At 34.0% G+C, this 20,828-nt stretch overlaps 3 protein-coding genes across 3 annotated transcripts; 1 reads left to right on the top strand and 2 right to left on the bottom strand.

Moving 5' to 3' along the window:
* Nucleotides 1-289: 289 nt before the first annotated feature.
* Nucleotides 290-6,443, top strand: LOC133182022 (uncharacterized). The gene is made up of 3 exons (XM_061316719.1): nt 290-997; nt 2,823-3,036; nt 6,061-6,443. Exons 1-3 carry the CDS (start codon nt 798-800, stop codon nt 6,184-6,186), a joined length of 540 nt encoding a protein of 179 aa, XP_061172703.1. The 5' UTR covers nt 290-797; the 3' UTR covers nt 6,187-6,443.
* Nucleotides 5,626-12,228, bottom strand: LOC133182021 (uncharacterized). Its single transcript, XM_061316718.1, has 3 exons — nt 11,889-12,228; nt 10,579-10,667; nt 5,626-8,246 (listed from the first exon to the last, which is right to left on the bottom strand). The coding sequence occupies exons 1-3, from the start codon at nt 12,058-12,060 to the stop codon at nt 7,830-7,832; spliced, it is 678 nt and encodes a 225-aa protein (XP_061172702.1). The 5' UTR covers nt 12,061-12,228; the 3' UTR covers nt 5,626-7,829.
* Nucleotides 12,229-12,478: 250 nt separating this feature from the next.
* On the bottom strand, nt 12,479-20,165 carry LOC133182532 (clathrin heavy chain linker domain-containing protein 1-like). The gene is made up of 10 exons (XM_061317378.1): nt 20,151-20,165; nt 19,276-19,458; nt 18,883-19,070; nt 18,528-18,673; nt 18,066-18,398; nt 17,525-17,767; nt 14,312-14,486; nt 13,871-14,056; nt 13,505-13,704; nt 12,479-13,391 (listed from the first exon to the last, which is right to left on the bottom strand). The coding sequence occupies exons 1-10, from the start codon at nt 20,163-20,165 to the stop codon at nt 13,174-13,176; spliced, it is 1,887 nt and encodes a 628-aa protein (XP_061173362.1). The 3' UTR covers nt 12,479-13,173.
* Between the last annotated feature and the right edge of the window lie 663 nt (nt 20,166-20,828).

Raw genomic sequence — 20,828 nt, 5'->3', positions numbered from 1 at the left:
AGATTAATTAGGAAATGACAAGTGTTGAAACATGCCCTGTGATAAGTAGATTAAGGAGAACATCAACATTAAACCTTGTCTCACGGAAGTGCCCAATTTGTCACCAGGAAGGTGATTATAACGGACACCTGTCCAGACCGCCGCAAAGTTCAACAGGTTTTCTTAAACAGAACTGTTTCTTTTTTTCCAGCAGGTAAATTCAAACGATACACTTTGATTTTAAAACATTCATTTTTGCTGATGTAAATTATCCAAGGAGAATATTCTGTCTGCCAAAACTTGTCGAGTTTAAATTGCCGAATATACTAGTATACCGGTAAACATCTACGAATACATTACATTGGAAAACTTTTCGTTTAAAGGCCGCACTTTTAGAATGAACCGTAACAATGCATATATACTGAAAGGATTAAACGAGGCACAGATTTGGTTGAATAGAACTTATTAGTGGATTACTGGCTGAAATTGGCCATTGGAAATCTTGTTTGACGTGCAAGTCATCGAAAGGCCAGAACCGAAAACTGCTACTAGTGTCGGAAACTTATCTATTTGAGAGGGGGGAAAGGTGCAAAGAAAAACGGCGAACTTGGAAAGATATTCACGGGATTTGGCAGTGTTTCATTAATATTACCAATTCCTTGTGATTAATGAATGTGCATATTTATTAAAGGGCGTCATTCTATCGTACATATCTACACGTAAAAAGCCTCTTTTCTGTTGATACTTGGAAGGCCATTGCTCTTTTGGTTTACAATTCTGTGACCTTGCTGGGGGAAATGACAGACTGATAAAGCAAAATGGGCAATCTGAAATCTAAACTAAAACGCTCTAAGAGCAAATCCAAAAAATCAACCAATCTGCCAGACTCCACTTCCACTAAAAAAGCGGTAGATCCTCGCCTACCTTTTTCAAATTATCGACAGATTTTTAATATTCGTAATGGTTGGAAATCTGTGTCCCGCGTGATGGAGGATACTGCAAAGGAGACTCTTATCAGGTAACATCTAATGGCCTTTAATTCTAACGGAGGGGGGGGGGGTTAAAGTCTGCACATAGTTGAAGTTTAATTTCACTATTTTAGTCTTACTATATGGCTACTTCCATTAAATTCTTGCAAGTTTTATGCGATACTTATGAATGCTAAAGAAAGTCACACCCCCCCCCCAATTTTGGGACACAGTCCATGGCCGTAGGAACCGGGGGGAGGGGGGGGGCGTGCCCCCCCCCAATAATTTTGCCGATATATAGATTACTATAGTAAACATAGATACTATAAGCTTGTGCCCCCTCAATAAAACCGCCTGATGACCTTTTTTTTTTAAATTTTTTTTTTTGCTTGTCAGAAAATTTTTGGTAGTGCCCCCTCAACTGAAAAATGTTTGGCTGTGCCCCCCCCCCCAAACTGAAATTGCTTCCTACGGGCCTGACAGTGGTTACATATATTAGGCTCTGGGAATAATAGTGTCAGAGTATATACAACTATGCTCATTACTTAATCCAAACAAATTATTTGTTAAAGTTCTCCATTATTACCAAGCCTTTTAAATTTTGCAGATAGAATAAATTAAAATCTATTCTAGTGGTAAATTTATCATTGTTTGTTCAAAAGATTTTGATATCCAAATATACCTTTTCTATGTTTACCCATTCAGAGAAAATGCAGTTTTATTATACCATATTTCCTTTAAAACGCCAGGAAAGCTGTTAAAAAAAAATTTAAATCGCGTCAACTTTCAGTTTTATTGCTTTATAAAGGATTTTTTTCGGAGCTATTGAACACTTCCTTAAATTTTCCTTTGCTAAAAACAATATTTCAGCGGAGTTTCAAAACATTGGCAAATTTATACAAAATCTCTCCGGGTTTCTCCACTGTCCCCTACTTGGGGAAAAAAGAAGAGAGGAAATTCCGCCCAGTTTACAAAATGTACAACTCGAGATTCCTTATTTGAAGGCAAGCATGCTAGTTTTGGAAAATATACTGAAAACTCACAAAAATATACCAATAGATTTTGTAGTGGTACAAAAGTTCAAATCCATAAGTATTCTCTCTCTTCCTACCTGCAACGAAGTTGGGAGGTGAAGAGTCCGACCATCTGTAGACATGTCAGTAGAAGCATTGTTGAAGTCTATCCCAGTTTATCACAAGCTAATGTTGAACCAAACCACAGGTGCAATATTCAATGCATTATTGCATTATTTCAGAATATGTTTGACAGTGCGTTCTACATCTGATACCTTCTTGAAAAAGATCCCCCCCCCAACCTCATCGTCTTGGCGAGCCTCTTTGACCCATCCCCTAAAAAGAATCTTAAAGATGGGAGTGGTATCTAATCCTTATCCCCCCCCCCCAAAAAAAATAAAAATGACACAAATACATTTTCAAGTGAACATCCGAGGGTGTCAAGTTAATTTACGAAAATTGTTCTGAGAAAACTCGAATGATTAGAGTTCAGGAGGGTGTCGAGGAAAGACTGACACAATTTTGCCGATAAAAAAAGGTCAAATATTAATTGTTTCACCTATATGTAATTATAGGGTCCAAACTGATATCAGTGTCTTAGATTCGTCCTTAAACATGAGACCCTATATTTTTTCCTTCCTTGAACAAGCCAGGGGAATGCACATTGTACTTGCACATAATTAACATGGACGAGTGAATCATTACTGGTTTTGAATCTTGTATGAACATACCATCATATACATGTACTTGCAAAGCTAACCTTATCTCTGTATACAAACACACACACACACACCCACACACACAAAATGAAATACCTTCCTTCATAAAAAAAATTATACATTGAATTTTTTTTCTTTTACAGACTTTTAGAAAAACACCCTCAATACAAGGAAAAATACCCCATGATAGCAGGACTTAACACGGAAGAAGAAATGAGGGAGAGTTTGGAGTTTGAGACCTACGCTATGCAGATTTTTGGAATGTTTGACGAGGTCATACAAAATTTAGAAAATGTAGACGCAGCGCTTGATGAAATCGAACACACCGGAAAACAACTTACTCCACAGCTAGTAACGGTAAATCTGAGTACAGATTTTAAACCAAAATACAATGTAACACTCACTGTCATATATGTTTCCATGTATAATTTCATTTTACCATGGTACTTTGTACCTGTCTGATCTATAATATGACTTTGAGAGACTAGTTGCAATAGTGTAGCCCTCTCCATCCCCCCCCCCCCCCGAAAACATCATATTAAAAATATCGGAGAGAACTATATTATTGCAGCTAGTCTCTACAAGTCATAAAATTATAGATCAGACACAATTTCGGCGCAGGAGCAGTGATTCCCTTACATTCAGTCATTCGTATATAGAAGTCAGGTTTTAGTCTAAATATGAATCAAGGTGATAACAAAAATGATAAGATGAAATAACAACATTACATCATGTAATTATTTTTGTTATCATCTTGACTTAATGTTGTTATAATATAAAATATTTAAACTTAAACCTGGCTTATGATATGTTGTTTCTCCCTTAGCAGTGATGCGAATAACTGTTGTATGTAATGAAATATGAAGATAACGAACAGTAATCGAGCTTAAAAGTCCATTGAAACAATACAAATCGAGAGCATAGCAAACACGGACCTCTAAAAAATAGAGATGGGATCAGGTGCTCTGGAGGAGTAAGCATCCCCTGTCGACCGATCACACATCTGCCGTGTGCTCTTTGTCATGATTAGGCAAACGGAAAAATCCGTTGACAATACAGAGTGAAAATGATGGCCTGACAATTAGTATGAAAAGCGTGAGTCAGCACTCGACCTAATGGTAGATATTTGCTGACAAGGTCATTGTATCAACCATATAACTTGCGAAATGATGATTTTAAACGAGACTGTTGATATTCTTGTTTCATCAACTTGTTTGTAAAATACCTTGCCTCGTTTTAGAATTTATCCGTACCTGGAGTATGCTCTTGCGAATCGAATCAACTGGGAGATATAAACCCCATAAGCAGGTGATAATGGTATATTGCTAATAAGTAAGGGAAGTTGACGATAGAAATGTTGAGGTCATCACGTTTATCATAAAGTTGTGTTGTTGGGTTACCGTTAACGTCTTTTTCTAGTAAAATATGCAAATATGAAACAGATGTGTCAGACTCTGTGGTATCTTTTATTAGGCCAAACAAAAAAATATGTGTGGTTCCGGTTACACCTCCAAAAAAATTAGGGTAGGTAGGTAGGGATTTTTTTTATTTTTTTTAAACAAAATGATAACAAAATGATTTTCTTAATTATTCTAAATAATACTTATCACTACTTTGCAAATGACATTTAGAAGTGGTGTGATAATATACTTGTCAATATTGGTAGGGGACACCTACATGCTACCTTGCTTTGGATTTAACACTAATAAACACTTGCACTATGTTGTGCAAGGGGGCCGTCATTGCTGAAACTAAAACTTAAACCGGAGCCATTGATGGAAATTGGGGAAAATTCCAGAAAAAATATGAAAATTGCCAAAAAAAGTTTAGGGTCGGGGGTATAAAATAGGGACGGTCGGGTAACCGGAACCACACATATTTTTTTATTTGGCCTTAGTGTTGCAGAAAAACAATGATTCTCTTGCAATAAGCAATCTCTCACGATCATGCATGTAGATTTTATATCTAGCTTGCAGAAACTCAGAAACACCCTTCCTTACTACACAACTATACTTTGGACTTGATTTAAACTTATGTATATGTTTCCCTCTAATTAGTCCCCTACCGGTGAAACCGGAGGGGATGTATAGGTTTCCTCTGAGTCTGTCCGTCCGTCTAGCTGTCCCTCTATCAGTCTGTCCCACTTGGTTTTCCGCACTTTTCTCTAAATACTTGCAGATATTGAGCTGATTTTTGGTATGTGAGTGTATTTTGATGAGCTACAGATCAAGTTTGCATTTCGTTCCGCTTTAACGATTTTTGGCGGAATTACGACCTTTTCAATTTTCAGGGTTTTCCGCAATTTTTTTCTAAACTCTTGCGGATATTGAGCTGATTTTTGGTATGTGACTTTACCTTGATGAGTTATAGATCAAGTTTGCATTTCACTCCGCTTCTTTGATTTTTTTATGGAATAATGGCATTTTCAATTTTTAGCGGGAACCAGATTACACTTGCCAGTAGGGGACTAGTATTGCTAATGCAATACTCTCAGAATGCTTGTTTTTAAGGTCAACATCAAAAGAGTATTTGGTTGGCATGAATCATTTCATTAACAAAGGTTAATATACTCCTTGACATAAACGAATTCAGACTTGGTATTTTGTTGCCCATACACCATTTTGTCATTTCAAGATTAAGGTCACGGGGCGAAATCATGTCATAAAATCAACACTAAAGTCGAGGTCTAACTTTACAGCTAGAGCTACAGACTGATTTCAGGCTATCATTCGTGACGCAAGACACGTTTTCATATATACTGACTTAAGTTCTGTAAACACGGGGGTATTTCAGGGGAAGGAAAGGTCTGTTCGTCTATATGAGAAAACTCTAGCTTTTAAAATTCACTGGCGATTTATCACAACTGACACAATAAATTTTTTCAATGAATGTAAGATACGGTACCCAGCCACTCCATTAATTTATTTTTTAATCTAAAGAGATATGTCCTTTCTTTACTAATTTAATGCATGTACCAACAAAACAAACATTAATTTATTTTACCTTAGTTTCACGTATTTATATTTATATCTGTCAATACACTTATGTGTTTTCAGTGGACTTTAACGGGTGTTTACTTTCCTCTAACTGTTTGATGGTGTACTTGATTCCTCACTGTGATTCCTCACAGTTTGATGGTGTACTTGATTCCTCACTGTTTAATGGTGTACTTGATTCCTCATAGTTTTATGGTGTACTTGATTCCTCACTGTTTAATGGTGTACTTGATTTCTCACTGTCTAATGGTGTAACTGATTCCTCACTATTTAATGGTGCGGGTTTACTTAATTCCTCACTGTTTAATGGTGTACTTAATTCCAAACTGTTTAATGGCGTACGATTCCTCATTGTTTAATGGTGTACTTGATTCCTCTCTTTCAGGATCTGGAGGATTGCTTTATGAACTCCCTACATCTTGTGTTAGACGAACGATATACAGAGACATTGCAAGAGAATTACCGCCTACTGTACGGATTCATCAAGTCTAATATACCACAAGATACGTAACAACTTATATATTGTAATGTTGCACCGATTACCACATCTAGTAACTCTACATGTACATGTATTTGCAATGCGTTCTCTCATAGAAAGTGCGTTCTCTAGTTGAATATTTACTATGAACTTTTCTTTTTGGTTACAAACAATTTCTCTTAAGACTGAATATAATAATAAAGATTGGCGTTTGTTTAATATGAGTATTTAACATTATATGATAGCATTGAAACTGTTTCTTCTCAACCTATTTTACTATGTGTATATGTACTCGAATATTTTCTGCAAATTATGATTCAAATCATCAAAAATAAAGTAGTGTAAGAACAGATATATACTTCAAGGTGTTAAAACAAATGTTTTCCGGTTCCCTCGTGGGAATATAGATGGATAGCAAGCTTATCTGGACTTAAACTGAAAAAAAACGACATCAGTGTTCCATAGTAGCCCGCCCGGAAAATGTATATAGTGTTTTTTCCTTCCGGGAGAAATCTGGCTTATGGTATTGCTACAGAGAGAGTGTTCTGATATCAAGGTTTTGATTTGATTGTAAAGTTTTGATATGAAGCAGTTAAATGAAAAGCCAGAATAAAAATGTGTAATTCAGCTTTTTTAGCTATCAGATAATGTTAAGAATGAAAAGCTGAAATTGACGGAATTTTCCCGTGAGCATGGGAAGTACAAGTATTCTTATTCAGTGAACTTAAATTTAAGCACCAGTGAACATTGATGGAGTGTAGTGTTTTTTTTTTTCTTCTAGTGTAACAATGTATCAGCACCAATATTTATCATAGTGATAGCCAAGTGTTATTATAAGTTATTGTATATATTTAGTAAGTGTCCCATACTCCTTGTTAAGATTAACTTAACCAAAAAATACAATACACAATAATTCTATACTGAGAGGATATGTGGCTATAGAGTCAGGAAGTCTTACGACAAGGCCAGATATCTATTGCAAAAATGTGCGGATTCAAAAAAAAAAGGGGGGGGGGGTACGCAGTCCTAGAATTATCAGTATATTTACACAACTAGTTAAAAATAAATGAACCTCCAAGCTCGACTCCTGCACAAAATACAATCTGGAAACATAGTAACAATAGTTATACACCCATCCCGCTCTCTGTTTACTTGTTCTTTTTCAGAATTATCAACTTTTTTTTATTGTAAAAGCAATATCGCTTTTGCACAATGTACATGGTAGAATGCTTTGCAAAGATTCATAATGGAAAATTTAACAACTAATCGGGAGAGTCACTATAGAATATCTAACATCATTAGAAATTATACTTTTACAATAATATATGACATAGAAATGAAAACTGGAAAACGCAATCTATACATGTTAAGAAATCTTAATATATATATATTTAAAAAAAATTAAGATATGAATAGGACAGAGCAATGTGGATTTCTTAATGCATTTAGTTCTAAGGATGTGATATGTTCGCGAGTCCGGGCGGCTTTCTCTAAAACTGAATTTAGGGATAAATCCAGTTATCTGATATCATTCAATCAAAACTCTTCAAAAACATTTTTTTTTCTTGAAGAATGGCTGCTGAGAATTACCCTCCAAAACAGCGAGAATATATATACCGAACACGAACGAACAAGAATTCTAGAAAAACAGTCAACTGCAACAAACTTATGATATGTTACGAAATTGCACATTGTTGATTGTGTTTATCTTTATTCTTGTCTTTTAATTTGATAGGTTGCCTATTCGTGGCCGCCATAACACATTGTTCGAAAACGTTTTCCAGTCCAACTTTATTCAATGCAGAACATTCTACGTAGGTTTTGGCGCCATTAGCATTTGCGAATTTGATGCCATCCTGTGATGAAATTGGTCGTTTGTTTTTCTCTTTCAGTTGATTTATAACGTCTAAATTGTTTCTCATGTCTGTTTTTGTTCCTACTAAAATATAAGAAGCCTTGGGAGATAATATCCGTATTTCTGTTAGCCAGTTCCGTTTGACATTTTCCAGTGTTTCCGGTTCTATTACACTGAAACACACCAGAAACACATCCGTTCCACTGGTGAATAACTCTCTCAGCTTCCGGTACTCATCCTGTGAAAAACAACAGTGCGTATTAAATCTGTTTAGTCTTTTCTGAGATCAGGTAAATTAAAAAGAAATGTTTTCAAAACTTCCCAACTGGTGGAAATTATTGACATATGATCAATATGAACATCTGGCACCATGCAATTCAAATACAAATACAAATAATCGACATACAAGACTTAGTAAAAACGTACGTGTTTATTTAAAGTGATTAAGCTTGCATTTATTACAAAAAGAAGATGGACCTTATAATAAATTTTGACATCAACTTCTTTCATAAGTTATGACAGTAGGGTGTGGTGGTGGTAGTGGGGGAGGGGGGGGGGGCAAATATTGGTAATCGTTTATTTTTTTTCTTTTGTCACTTAATCACGGGTGTCTAAATTTGCCCAAATTTTAGGTTTCAACAAACAGTAACTCTAGAAGATTTGTGATACCCTGATATACGTTGAGACAGATTTTTATAATAAAGAAAATCAGCACCACAGTTTAAAACTATATCTTAAAAATCCCGCTCTTCTTTCATCGATCATTTATTCAAAAGCGACGGAGCGAATGTTGAAATTCCCACATTTCCTGCATATCGAAGACCAAGTTGCGAAGAGAGAAAATGTCGAAGTTCAAAAATTCAAGAAACTAAATTAATCATGGATGTATAAAATTTTATTAGCATTAAAAAAAATGTTAACTCTGTAGAGCGAGATCTCTTCAAGATTAAAATGTGTTTTATATTTAAAAAAAAAAAAGATATCCCTAACTCTTTAAAATGAAGAAGTATTCTCGTTCACAAAAAATGTTTTTGGATAGTGATATACAACTACCGGCATATCTATCTAAATAATTATAAAGGTCTCTTGTTTTATAGATATACACCGAATTAACAGTTCAACAGCACACATGCATCAAATCAGAATATTCGGGATTGTAACCTTTATCCTGTTCATACAATACAACGACAAAGTGCTTTCTGTTCTCTGTTCGTAAAATAGAATAGGTTAGTCTACAACTTTTCTCTGTATGCTCTAAGCTATAGCAAAGGAATTTTTTAAGAGAAAGTGTTTTGTTTTTGTTTTGTTTTGTTTTTTTGATGACAAATAATATCAAAATAATTTATTATTGAGTAACCTATCATCACAAATACATTGGACTGTATATATTTCATTTTTCATCAAATCAGTATAATTGAATACCGAGGTATCCATTGAAAGAATACATAAAAATGTTATGTACATATGTAACATACCGGTATATGTTTTGTGTATTTTTGTTCAGTATAAAAGGTCGGTGGTGATGCAACTATAGCTAAACTACAATACTCTGATAAGAAGAAATTAATGAAAAATTTGTCTTGGAATTTTCTGGTGTTAATATGACAGGTAGCAAACGGTATTCGACATGCTTTTCCCATTGTTTTCTCTAGCACAGTCATGTCAGTTAACAAGTTGTGTCATTTTCGTGTGCACAACCAATCAAAATTGACCAACTATTTATTATACTAACTATGATATATTATTTTTGGTCATCTTTTCAGTGGTGGAAATGAGGGGGGGGGGGTGTTATATGTTCAAAGAGGGTAGGACAGATCACTTTTTAGAGTCTTTTTTTTTCATGTATATTACTTTCCTTATCATGGACCCGTGTGTCCTATAGGAAGTCCAAGGTAATTTTTCCTTAATTTATATGGATATTTTATAACTCTGAAAATCCCAGGGGGTCCCCCCTCCCCCTCTTAATCCGCGCATGATTGTAACCTTTTTGTTCTGGGGAAGATTTTTAATTCAAGAATTTTACCCCAAAGATCTATATATCAATTTAATGTAAACCCACCCTAACCCCAGAAGCAATGAATTTAACCAGTTTATAAATATAACGCAGTTTCGTGTAAAATTTGTCTGCTGGATCAGTAATTTTCTCAGAATATTTAAAGACAACTCTCTCTATATATCCCTGTTAAATTATAATTTGAACACACATAGATTGATTCCTTAAACAACTCTTTAAACATGTTTTCAGTTAAGTTTTGTTTCTAGGCCTTCACCGAAGTAGATTGTACTAGTATCCCTTTACCAAAGGATACATAGTGGCGTACGTTGGCCCGAGAGTTCGGAACGACGCGATGAAAAAGATTTGACAGAGAAAACTCATTTGAGCTTTCAGCTCAGGTGAGCAATAAATGCTTTTCAAAATAACTGGCCATTAGATGATTCTTAAAACACAGCAAATTAGCTATCTTTATTTCCATCAGTCAATGATGGAAGAGTTACACGTCACACCTCAATGCTGATGTAATGCGGAAGGTTTTAAACCACTTTGTAAATTTTTCTCCCGTTTTACTTACCTCGCCTATTGTGTCGGTCAATCCTAAGGTATAAGAGCTATCACAGACCTCAATGGTCACCGGAACTTCGTATGCGTCACTCCTACCAGCTGAAACAGAAGAGTGTTAAGTCGACAACATGATACAAACAAGAGGTAGCCAGTAAAAACATACTGCCCTTTACAAGAAATTTAATATCTCTTAGGCAATTTTTTGCATAAGAAATGTCAATTTTTTTTTATAAAGCATATCCACAAATTGGGTTATTGTCATTACCAACAGCTGATGTTATTCAGTGTATGAGAGTTTAACATTTCTGAATGGTCTGAAACAGTATATCGTATCGAAATCCAACTGTTATGGGTGTCTTCTGTTATTGTCTAGTATTATTTCTGGCAAAATTTCATGAAAATGTATACAATACATAAAAATCGAGTTTATAATCGACAGACTAAAAAGTATCTATTGACACTCTAGCATATATGTACCAATTGAGAAGAGATATATTATAAGTACATGACCATATATTTACCGACAGGCTTTCTACAGTTCCCACTTTCTCCTGTTATTTTTCCTTTATCCTTAGTTTCCCCACTTTTTCTTAAATTCCTCCTACAATTCCTACTTTTTAATCACAGAGGTAAAAGATATTGTATTTGAAAAGACCAAGGAGAAAGCAAAACTAAACTAAAACAGAGAAAATTAAAAATCAAACTGTGTGATTAATTCTGAGTGGTCAAACTGAGTGGTTTTACAGAACAAGACTAGATTTGTATTTGGATAGTTATAAATGATCTCTCTAAAAACCCCTGCTTTAATCTTGTAAGTTTCCTACTTTCCCCCACTATTTTGAATAGGTTACTCCTACTTTTTAATAGAATAGAAAGCCTGTACTGGGGTCCTGGATCGGAGAAATTCCATCAGAATCATAAGTCCCTTTGAAGTTGTGTTGAAAAACATGAACTTTACAGATATGTTTGCACCAATGCGGGTTATGACGAAAATATTCAAGCATGTAAAATTTGGACTGTGGCTATTGCCCTAGTCAACATCTTTAATCATCATTTCAACGATTCAAGAAGTAACTTTACACTATTTTGAACTCATGCACATTTTAATCCATCACTATCTTGATATCAACCCCTGAAGAATGAACACATATATGTGCACATTTTTATCTATCGACGTCTAAGCTGGCTTGAGGGGTAGTGTGACATATAGTAAAACGTGACACTTCCTCCATGATGTGTCATTTCTTGTCGATCATAAACTTGCGGTATCTTTCTCTTTTGTACTACATAAATGGTAATAATTAAAACTTGATTATTTACCTTTTATAGTACCACTTTCGTAAAGAGATGGGATCCTTCCGTCGGACGGGAATTCTTTGTTGGCAAACGTCATCAACATACAGGTTTTACCAACGCCACTGTCGCCCACAGCGGTTACTTTGATCTTTTGGGGGGCCTTGCTAACCTCCGTGGCTGAGGGATCTTCAGCCATGTTTTGATGTGAGCAGATTATCACTTCCTCCTACTTATCCATGTATACCTTCCTTTCACTCCGTACAATTATTATCCATCAACAAATATTTCCTTTTAAAATATGTATGTATCAATCACAAACTTGTTCCAGAAAAAAAAATCCCAAAGAGAAGTTTGGTTTATTTTCCAGTTTATTTCCAGACAATTGTAAAGGTTCTAAAATAGGGAGGACGTGCGATACAGTCACTAAACCTTCTGTCGCGTCTTTACTACAGCGCTCATCTAAGGACTGAACACTTGAACATGACCCGAGTTTTCCATCAAATAACCCCCGCGTCTCATCCTTATCAACTTCCGGAAAAAATCACGTGACTTGTACAACATATTTCCTTTAACACATTTACTTACCGAGCTAATAAAATGTTTATATACAGCTATTCTATGTTTAAGTTCGTTGTTTTATTGACAGAATACACATTTTGAATAACACACCTACATGTCAATATCGATAACTGATCAGCCGTGTATAATGGCTGTATGCTTCTCAATGGTTGCAACATAACGTTAAGAGAAAAAATAAATAAATGCACAGTTTTGTATTGTAAATTAAACCGAATGTTCTCAATTTTCTGTAGAGCACATTCTATAACATGATATTGTAATCATATACTAATACTTACTCAATTTGATATTTCATAAAAAGTGAACGGAAATAACAACATTATTAAGGAAATGTAATTGACATGACTGCATAATGATGAACTCAAATGTAAGTAGTTAAGTGGTAAATATTAAGTACTTTAGAATTAAATGACACTGGTTTCAAGATACAGATTAAAACTTTTTAGTGTATCCAGCTTAATTTAATGTAGAGAAGGAACAAAATAAAGGTTGACCAAGATCATGAAGGTAGTACTGCAAAGTAATGATTAATAAATTAATTAATCTGTTAAAATAAACAAAGTTGGAAAGTTTAACAGTGTCTTTAATCAAATTTGAATGCCTGGCACTCATTATTTCACTGTCCAGTCATATAAGTTCACTTTTTCACTGTTTCTAGTATCACAGAAACGTCCATTTCTGGAAGCTAGAAAGTAGGGATTATGTACCACCAGATGGAGGCACCTTGCATTCACCCCTGGGTGGCAGCACTATCAGGTCTGTCATCTGCTAGGCTCTTGTACAGAACAGTTTTCATGGCAGTCATTACAGTGACAGTGGACAAGACATTGGTGGCGGTTTCTTCATAACCCTGGTCCTGTAAAATCTTCACCAAACTGTCCCACTCATCTGTACTGGTTTCAAGGTCATCTAGTACTGCTGCATGAAACAGACTAGTGTTTGGATCATCTGCACAAATGCAAAAAAAAATATTCTATACAGTATTAACATCTAAATTTTTTAGAAGTTTTCTTAGCAAAATATTGCAAGCAAAGTCAAAAATGAATTATTTCAATTCTCACCGACTGTATTTGTGTTCTGTAATTCTTGAATAAATGGTAAAACCAAATCAAAGCTATTATTTTCTAGCACGGTCAAAATGACCACTCCAATAGGTAAAGGTCTTGATCCCTGGTCATCTTCTGCCACAAGGGCTTGCATAAGTTGTAAAGATGGACACATCCTTAACACCTCAACATACATCTCCTTTGTAAAAGGAGACCTACAACAAAACATCAGATTTTACTTTACATAATTAGCAAAGATATCGCTTAGACTTGCTGGTAACAAAATAACTGTTGAAAATTCATTATTTTTTAAATGTTCCACTGTAAAAGACTTGACTTGCCATAAGCCTGGCAGAATAAGTACTGGTAACTTTTGCTTACTTGTGTTTGGCATACTCAATTCCTGCATGGACCCTGCCCTGCTTCAGGAGACAGATGATGGCCTGGTGATGGAGGTGGAGTTTAGTGTAGACATTCTGAGCTAGGGCCTGGCAGCCACACTTACAGGGTACCTTACAGCTACAGTGTTCACTTATCAAGTCTCCGATCTGATGACTCAACATCAGTCTTTACAAAGAAGAAAGAAAGAGTCCTTTAAAACAAGCTAGGCTAAAATTTATATATAATATAAAATAGCTAAGTACCCCCGGTAACAGGAACAATGACCTTAGAACATTTTCCAATTAATACTAAACAGCCTACAATAATAATGGTGTATTCTCAAATTACAGTCCCTAGAAAATATCCAGTTTAAGTTCTCACCATTACTACAGAAATATACTAGGAAAAAAAAAGAAGAACTTTTGAAGAAACTCCACATACCTATCCTGTGATATCCAATGAGACAAAAGATCTAGTCGGTTTTCATTTAAGGCACACTCTACACATTCTGTAGAGAGTCCACTTGCTAGCTTGGTCCCAACAGCTGCTACAGAGGCCATGATGGCATCACAGAAGGCCAGGAGGGGAGATCGGTGGGTCAGTCTAACCTTCACATCTATAAACACATACAAGATTGCATCTACATATATATTTCTAATTCATTTCAAAAGTTATATTCTGCATTATTGTTTCATCTGCCAAACAACAAAGATTTCCTTCTTTATTAAATGTAGCACTAGGACAGATAACAAATATTTTCTGTATAGCACTTACTTAATTTTCTATTTTCAAACATATAGTTGCCTACTTTTCTTTTTTTTCCATAAATAATTCTTATTTCTACGTAGATGCAAGGCAGGAGACAAATATCACTGTGTGATCATAGAGCCAAATTTCAGTATCTTGAACTTGATGGGATTGACACAAACGTTAAGACATTAGAGAGTTTCAGATATTGAAATTCAGATTTGAATTTATAATGGAGTCAGGGTGAGATATTCAACACATCTAGATGACACCATTACATTCCACACATCAGTATTCAAGATATCAAAGTTTAACTGTACATGTACATAGTATTTTGAAACAACAAGAAATGAATGTGTGTAAAAGCTTTGCAAAATAAAAAATCAGGGGAAAAGTGAAAGATTAATTTTGGCAATCAAACAAGAGTATTTCTCCTTTAAGGTCAGGCCATATAAATTTTATCAATTCAATGTCACATTTACTTGGTATTTTGTGCATTAAACCAAACATATCTATACATACCCTTAACTCTCGTCTAAGCTTTAATATGTAATCATCTTGATTTTACACCTAAATACAATTTCTTGACTAGCTCATTAAAAAATTAAACACCCTTTTAAAATATATTCTGTCTTTAAGAAACCATACCTTAGTTGTTGCAAACAATCCTTGATAAGAAATTTAATGTGACTATTAAGTTAGCTTGTGCATTCAAAACTGGTTGACATAAAACAAAGTTGAGAGGATTAAATAACATGAATAAATACCCACCGTCTTTCTCTGCTGAAAACAATAAAACAGGAGAAATACTGAAGCAACTCTTACTCTATTAATCCAAACATGCACCCAGAAATCAATACTACAAGGTGCATTTTTCCAATCAATTAAACTGGTCTATCTCAGAGGTACTTTTTCACACACAGAGCAGTTTAGATCAATGTGATTTGCAATAGTTGCATATGGCATTTTACTTAACTATTGTTCTTTAAAATTTAAAGGGCTGTTATAAATCCACAGATAACAATCAGGTGGATTTAAATAGCATGAAGTAAAATACATGTGTATTTGTACCCAACCCAGCTCAATAATTAAATGGAGTTCTCAATGTACTGTTGCATTCTGGGATGAATTACTGAATCAAAATTAAATGCCATATATTAGCAAACTACTTTGTTGTAATTATTAGGGTTATGCAATATGAACTCTTTCTTCCTCTCTTTTGTCTTTATAGCATAGGGTATATGAACTATCATTCAAAAGCTCTGAAAGTTTGCATTATAAGCAATAGTGATGGGACATCGGTTAATTTTCACAATTGATCATCGGTTGGAATCGGTTAATGCTTCCGATGCGATTTTACCGATTATAATCGGATGTTATAATTTTGTATATAAAAAGCAGACTATTACAATTATTTCATATTTTTTCTTTAACATGAATATATAAAATATATAATATATTGTTTTCTTTGTTTTTCTGCTTCTTTTACACTTTCTATATATGCACCTTTTGGTTCTTAATCACCTCTGCTTCGTGCTAGTTGGCTAGTATCAGATGCAGACGCCATTTTCTTTCATTAAGAAGAAATAAATTTTAAACCAGAAATGGATAAATCCTGAATGTATTTTATTAGAAGTATGTTTCCGATGATCGATTATGAAAAATTATAATCGATCATCGGAATCAGTAGCATTTTTTCGTCACCAATCAATGTTTTCTGATTACCGGTACAACACTAATAAGCAACATGAAAAAAGTGAAGATAACAGTGATCAATCTCAATTATCAAAAAACAATACAAATCTGTGAACAGGACATAAAACACAAACCTCTGGAAATTCCAGAGGTGGGATCAGGTGCCTAAGAGGAGTAAGCATCCCCTGTTGAGAAGTCACGTCTGCCGTGAGCCCTATGTATTGATCTGCTTGATGTAACATTCCAAACAATAAAGGGACACAATTAGTACCCATCTGAATTCCAACAGCTTGCTTGTCAATAAGGAACTCCAGCATCCTTTTAATATCAACTTCAGAGTACTTTTGTGTTGAATCAAAGTGATTTTTAACAACATGCAGAATTTTCTCATCCCATCAACAACTACTTTAATTTGAATAATACCTTAAATTTCAATAAATTTTGAACAATTCTCAACCTCCCCTCTCCTTCCTGCCTACCCAATTTTTTTCATCCTGAGTCAGGAGCAGCCAAATTAATCAACATTTTTTTTTTTAAATGGCCTTACTCAAGAAATCTTTTAAATGGTGCAAAACAAATATCAAAGAAAAATAAAAGATTTGTATTTTTATACAAAAAACATCTTGTTTATTGATCATGAATTGCAGTATTGCACACTGTTTGATTCAGTTTTACCTATCTTTTGCTACAATTTATAAGACAAATAATGATTTATCAATTAAGCATAGCTGTGAGTATCAAATTTTGCAAAATGATCCTAATATAATTACACTAAAGAGTACAATTACTTGTAGCATTTTAATTAATACACAGGCAATCATTTTATTAAAATTCATGAGGCTCCTACAGTACTTGTATTAAAATGGCTCAGCTTTAGTATGTGAATGTCTACTTTTTGACCATTGAATCATCATGAGATTCAATTTAGTCTCATTCATTGATATTTTATGCTAACTATAAAAATCTGGTAAAAGTTATCATTTCCTATTTAAGATAAAAATTATCAGCATCTCCTTTTAGGGACCCCAATCCATCATCTAATGATTTAAAAGCTTCACACCATTTATAGCTTGTGGTTCAAAACTTAAATATAGATAAAGCACCTTGTCAAGAGGCATGAGTATCATGATGTGATCTTGAAGTGTTTTTTTTTTTATTGAAAGTCTACTAAATGACTTGGTCATACATTGCTCTTCTCCAGAAATCCCTTACCTCTGAACTTGGCTAGAGTGGCAGAAGTCCTGAGGATTCCTTTAGGACTGTTGGCAGCATGAATAGCCGCCTCCTCATATTTCCCATCTTCAAACAGTTCATTGAATTTCTCAATATATTCAAGCATCATTTCTGCCTCTTTCTCCTTGTTGGGGTCATCATCTTCAAATGTGGTGGTAGTGGTGGCACTTGGAGAACCATCTCTCTTCTCTCCCTCCCCCTGATTCTGTTCTTGTCCTGCTTCTGTGTAAATTCAAATTAAAGATATGATTTTGTCTCTAAATAGTTCTGAGCAGATATAGATAACACTAAAATATTATTATCTTTGAAAAATACAGTAGGAAACAACTCCATCATGTTATACTGGATCCATATTGTTATAGGAAATAAGTTCAAATAACCCATCATATTAGGTCTGCTCAGTGGAATGTGGAAATTGCTCAAGTAATGATTTTAAAAAAAATGTTCATATAATTAAAAGGGATTCTCATGAATCAAAATATACAAATGACATTGAAAAAACAACCTTAAAAATAACTACCTTTCTCTTGGACCTGGAGTCCAGTAGCCTGTGCAATAGCAAATGTAACAGCATCCCCAACAGTTTGATGAGGTGGTTTGAAGCGGTTGTAGGCCTGAGCAGCCTCCACTGCTATTTTAAGTCTATATCTCTTGGCTCTGTAGATCAGACCTTGACGTAACAATTGATCTCTGGTATTCACTTTGGTATCTAGCTTGTTTTTAAAGTCTACTTTCTGAGATTTAGGCACATATCTAGTCCTAAAACTTATGTTTAAATCTTTTAGCTGTCGATCTAATATATCCAAATTCTTATAGAGCAGATTTAAATCAGTAGCTTCCTCCAATGATAATCCTACAATAAACAAAGGAAATAAGTCAGTATTATAAATGTTTCTCTAGTGAGAAAGATTTTAGAGTTTTTTAAAAATTTGATTATTTTCAACCATTTCAATTAGTTTTCTAATACAACTGACAGTCTAACCTGGTATAAGTCTTCTGTCTTTTTTCAGTTCTCTCTTAGGAGGTTCTGCCACTTCCCTTTCTAACTCTTCTCTCTTTTGTCTCTTAGATCTCAGTTCCTGTAATTGTTGTTCCAGTTTTTCATTGTCCTTTTCAATTATAGTAATCCTAAAAAATACATTAAAATGTAAGAAATAAATAATGGTATTTATTTAACAAAACAATCTTGCACATATGCTAATGTTAAACTCATACTTCATTTTTAAAAATAGGTTAGCAAGTCAAACCCTTACTACAACTTTAGTATGACCTTCACATTGCTTGTCTTTCTACATTTGGACAATCAAATAAACTCAAGGTCAAAGTTCTATAGATACCTCTCTTCAAGTTCATCGGCTCTCTTTTTGTAATTTCTAATGGTAGATGGTTCAGAGGCCATGGCTTTCAGTTTGCCATTTAAATATTCAGTCTCTCGTTGTCCCTTTCTGATTGAATCAATAGTGTATTCATATTCCTTCTTGATGGATGTTAGTAAGGGCTTATATGCTGTCACATACTCAATTATCTGAAAACAATTTAAAAACCAGATCTGAAGTTCTTGACCATAATTTCCTCATATATTCAAAATACAAAAGATCTCTTTCTCACAACTGTAAAGCTCAAATCAATTAAATTATGTTATAAAAATATAACAGAGACTTTATGAGTTTGATTTCACCTTTTTTTTTCCAGAAAACTTTTTCTTTCTAAGTTATGCTTATTTTTCTAACCTTGTTAAATGCATTCCTGTATATGATGTATCTCTGCTCTGCCTCCTCACTGCTCACTTTCTTTATTTCATCTTCAATATATTCATTTAAGTCAGAAAGGAAAACACGATCACATTCATTGGTAATGATTGGAGGAATTTTGGGATAGCCCCCAGGTGTTGATGCACGACTAGATACCTGACTCTGCAAATGAAACAAACAAAAGTAACCTGAGCAATTCAAAACAATACATGTATTTGAACTGGAAATAATAATCTATATCAAATAAAATAAAGACATTCTACAAATCTTACATATTTATTTTAATTCTCTGTAAAATCAATTTCCAATATTTTAAAATCTACGTTAGATGCTCTAGAATTTCAAGATCATTAAAATGACACATGCAGACTGTGGTCTGGTTGACAAGCATTAGTACTGTATTACAATTGGTGTTGAATCATGGCATTTGAAATGATAAATTTTTCTGATTTAGACTTTTTACTTCAATCATCATTAAACTACATGACCTTATGCTGTTGCGTTAACATGTAATAAAATTGAATATTATTAATATCTTGTGTAAAATATCTGTTTAGATCTGCCCATGTGGCTACAGCGACAAAATGTAAGAAAGAAACATGTCTTCAGACTTCCTATTAAGTGTGAATGTAGTCATGAAAATCTTAGCGTTTTGGGGGATATCATGAACTTGAACTACAACCTTTCGAACATTTGTCAAGAATACTAAAAATTAAAAAAAAAAAAAAAACAAGAGGTTTTTTTTTTAATTTCCCTCTTTAATTTAGTAATTAAAATATATTTTGACTCCATGATGTGGACCAAAATCTAAGTTAAATCAACGAAACATTGGGATATTGCTTCAATATCAATACCATTAACATGGTCATGCTGTTTTAGATAATTCTTTTCTTCATGCATTATGTAAAATTTGGATCTCTGAAACTGGCTCAAGTATAACCCCAAGGCTCATTATATACATATCTTATATATGTCTTGTTTATTAGTAAGATTTAGTGTGATCTTGCAACACTTTTTAAAGTTTTCTTTCTCACTGATGTACTGTCTTGTAAAACTCTGATCCCCTATTGCAGTCTCAACCTATTAGATCTGAACAAATGACTTGAGGATGAAATACATGTATTTGTAATATTTAAAATTAGTAACAACTGAATGAAGAAGACATATTAAAAACAACATTTACATACAAGTAAATAATACAAAGAATTTTTTTTAAATGCTCATCACATCTAAGCTTTTGAAGTGGTTGCTTTAATGTTCTAGCTTGGAAGCAACAATTGTCATTGTTTGTTTAACTGCCAAATAGAGCAAACAATATCTTTAAACAATTCAGATCTAAAACTAGTTTGTGTTTCTTTAAACATTAAAGGTGCTTGGACACAGATTTGAAGTTAACATTTTCTCAAATTTTCTGCATAATTTCATGACTTATATGTTGCTATAGCATTTCATACTAAAATATAATAAAAATCTTATTTCATCTCGAAGTTATTGAAACTTCAAATTTATGGACGCATTTGATTGACACATCC

This window comes from Saccostrea echinata, unplaced genomic scaffold, assembly GCF_033153115.1.
Source record: "Saccostrea echinata isolate AGI-Se365-2 ecotype Australia unplaced genomic scaffold, CSIRO_AGI_Sech_v1 ptg000009l, whole genome shotgun sequence".
NCBI lineage: Eukaryota > Metazoa > Mollusca > Bivalvia > Ostreida > Ostreidae > Saccostrea > Saccostrea echinata.
This window is presented reverse-complemented; position numbering and strand designations above follow the sequence as displayed.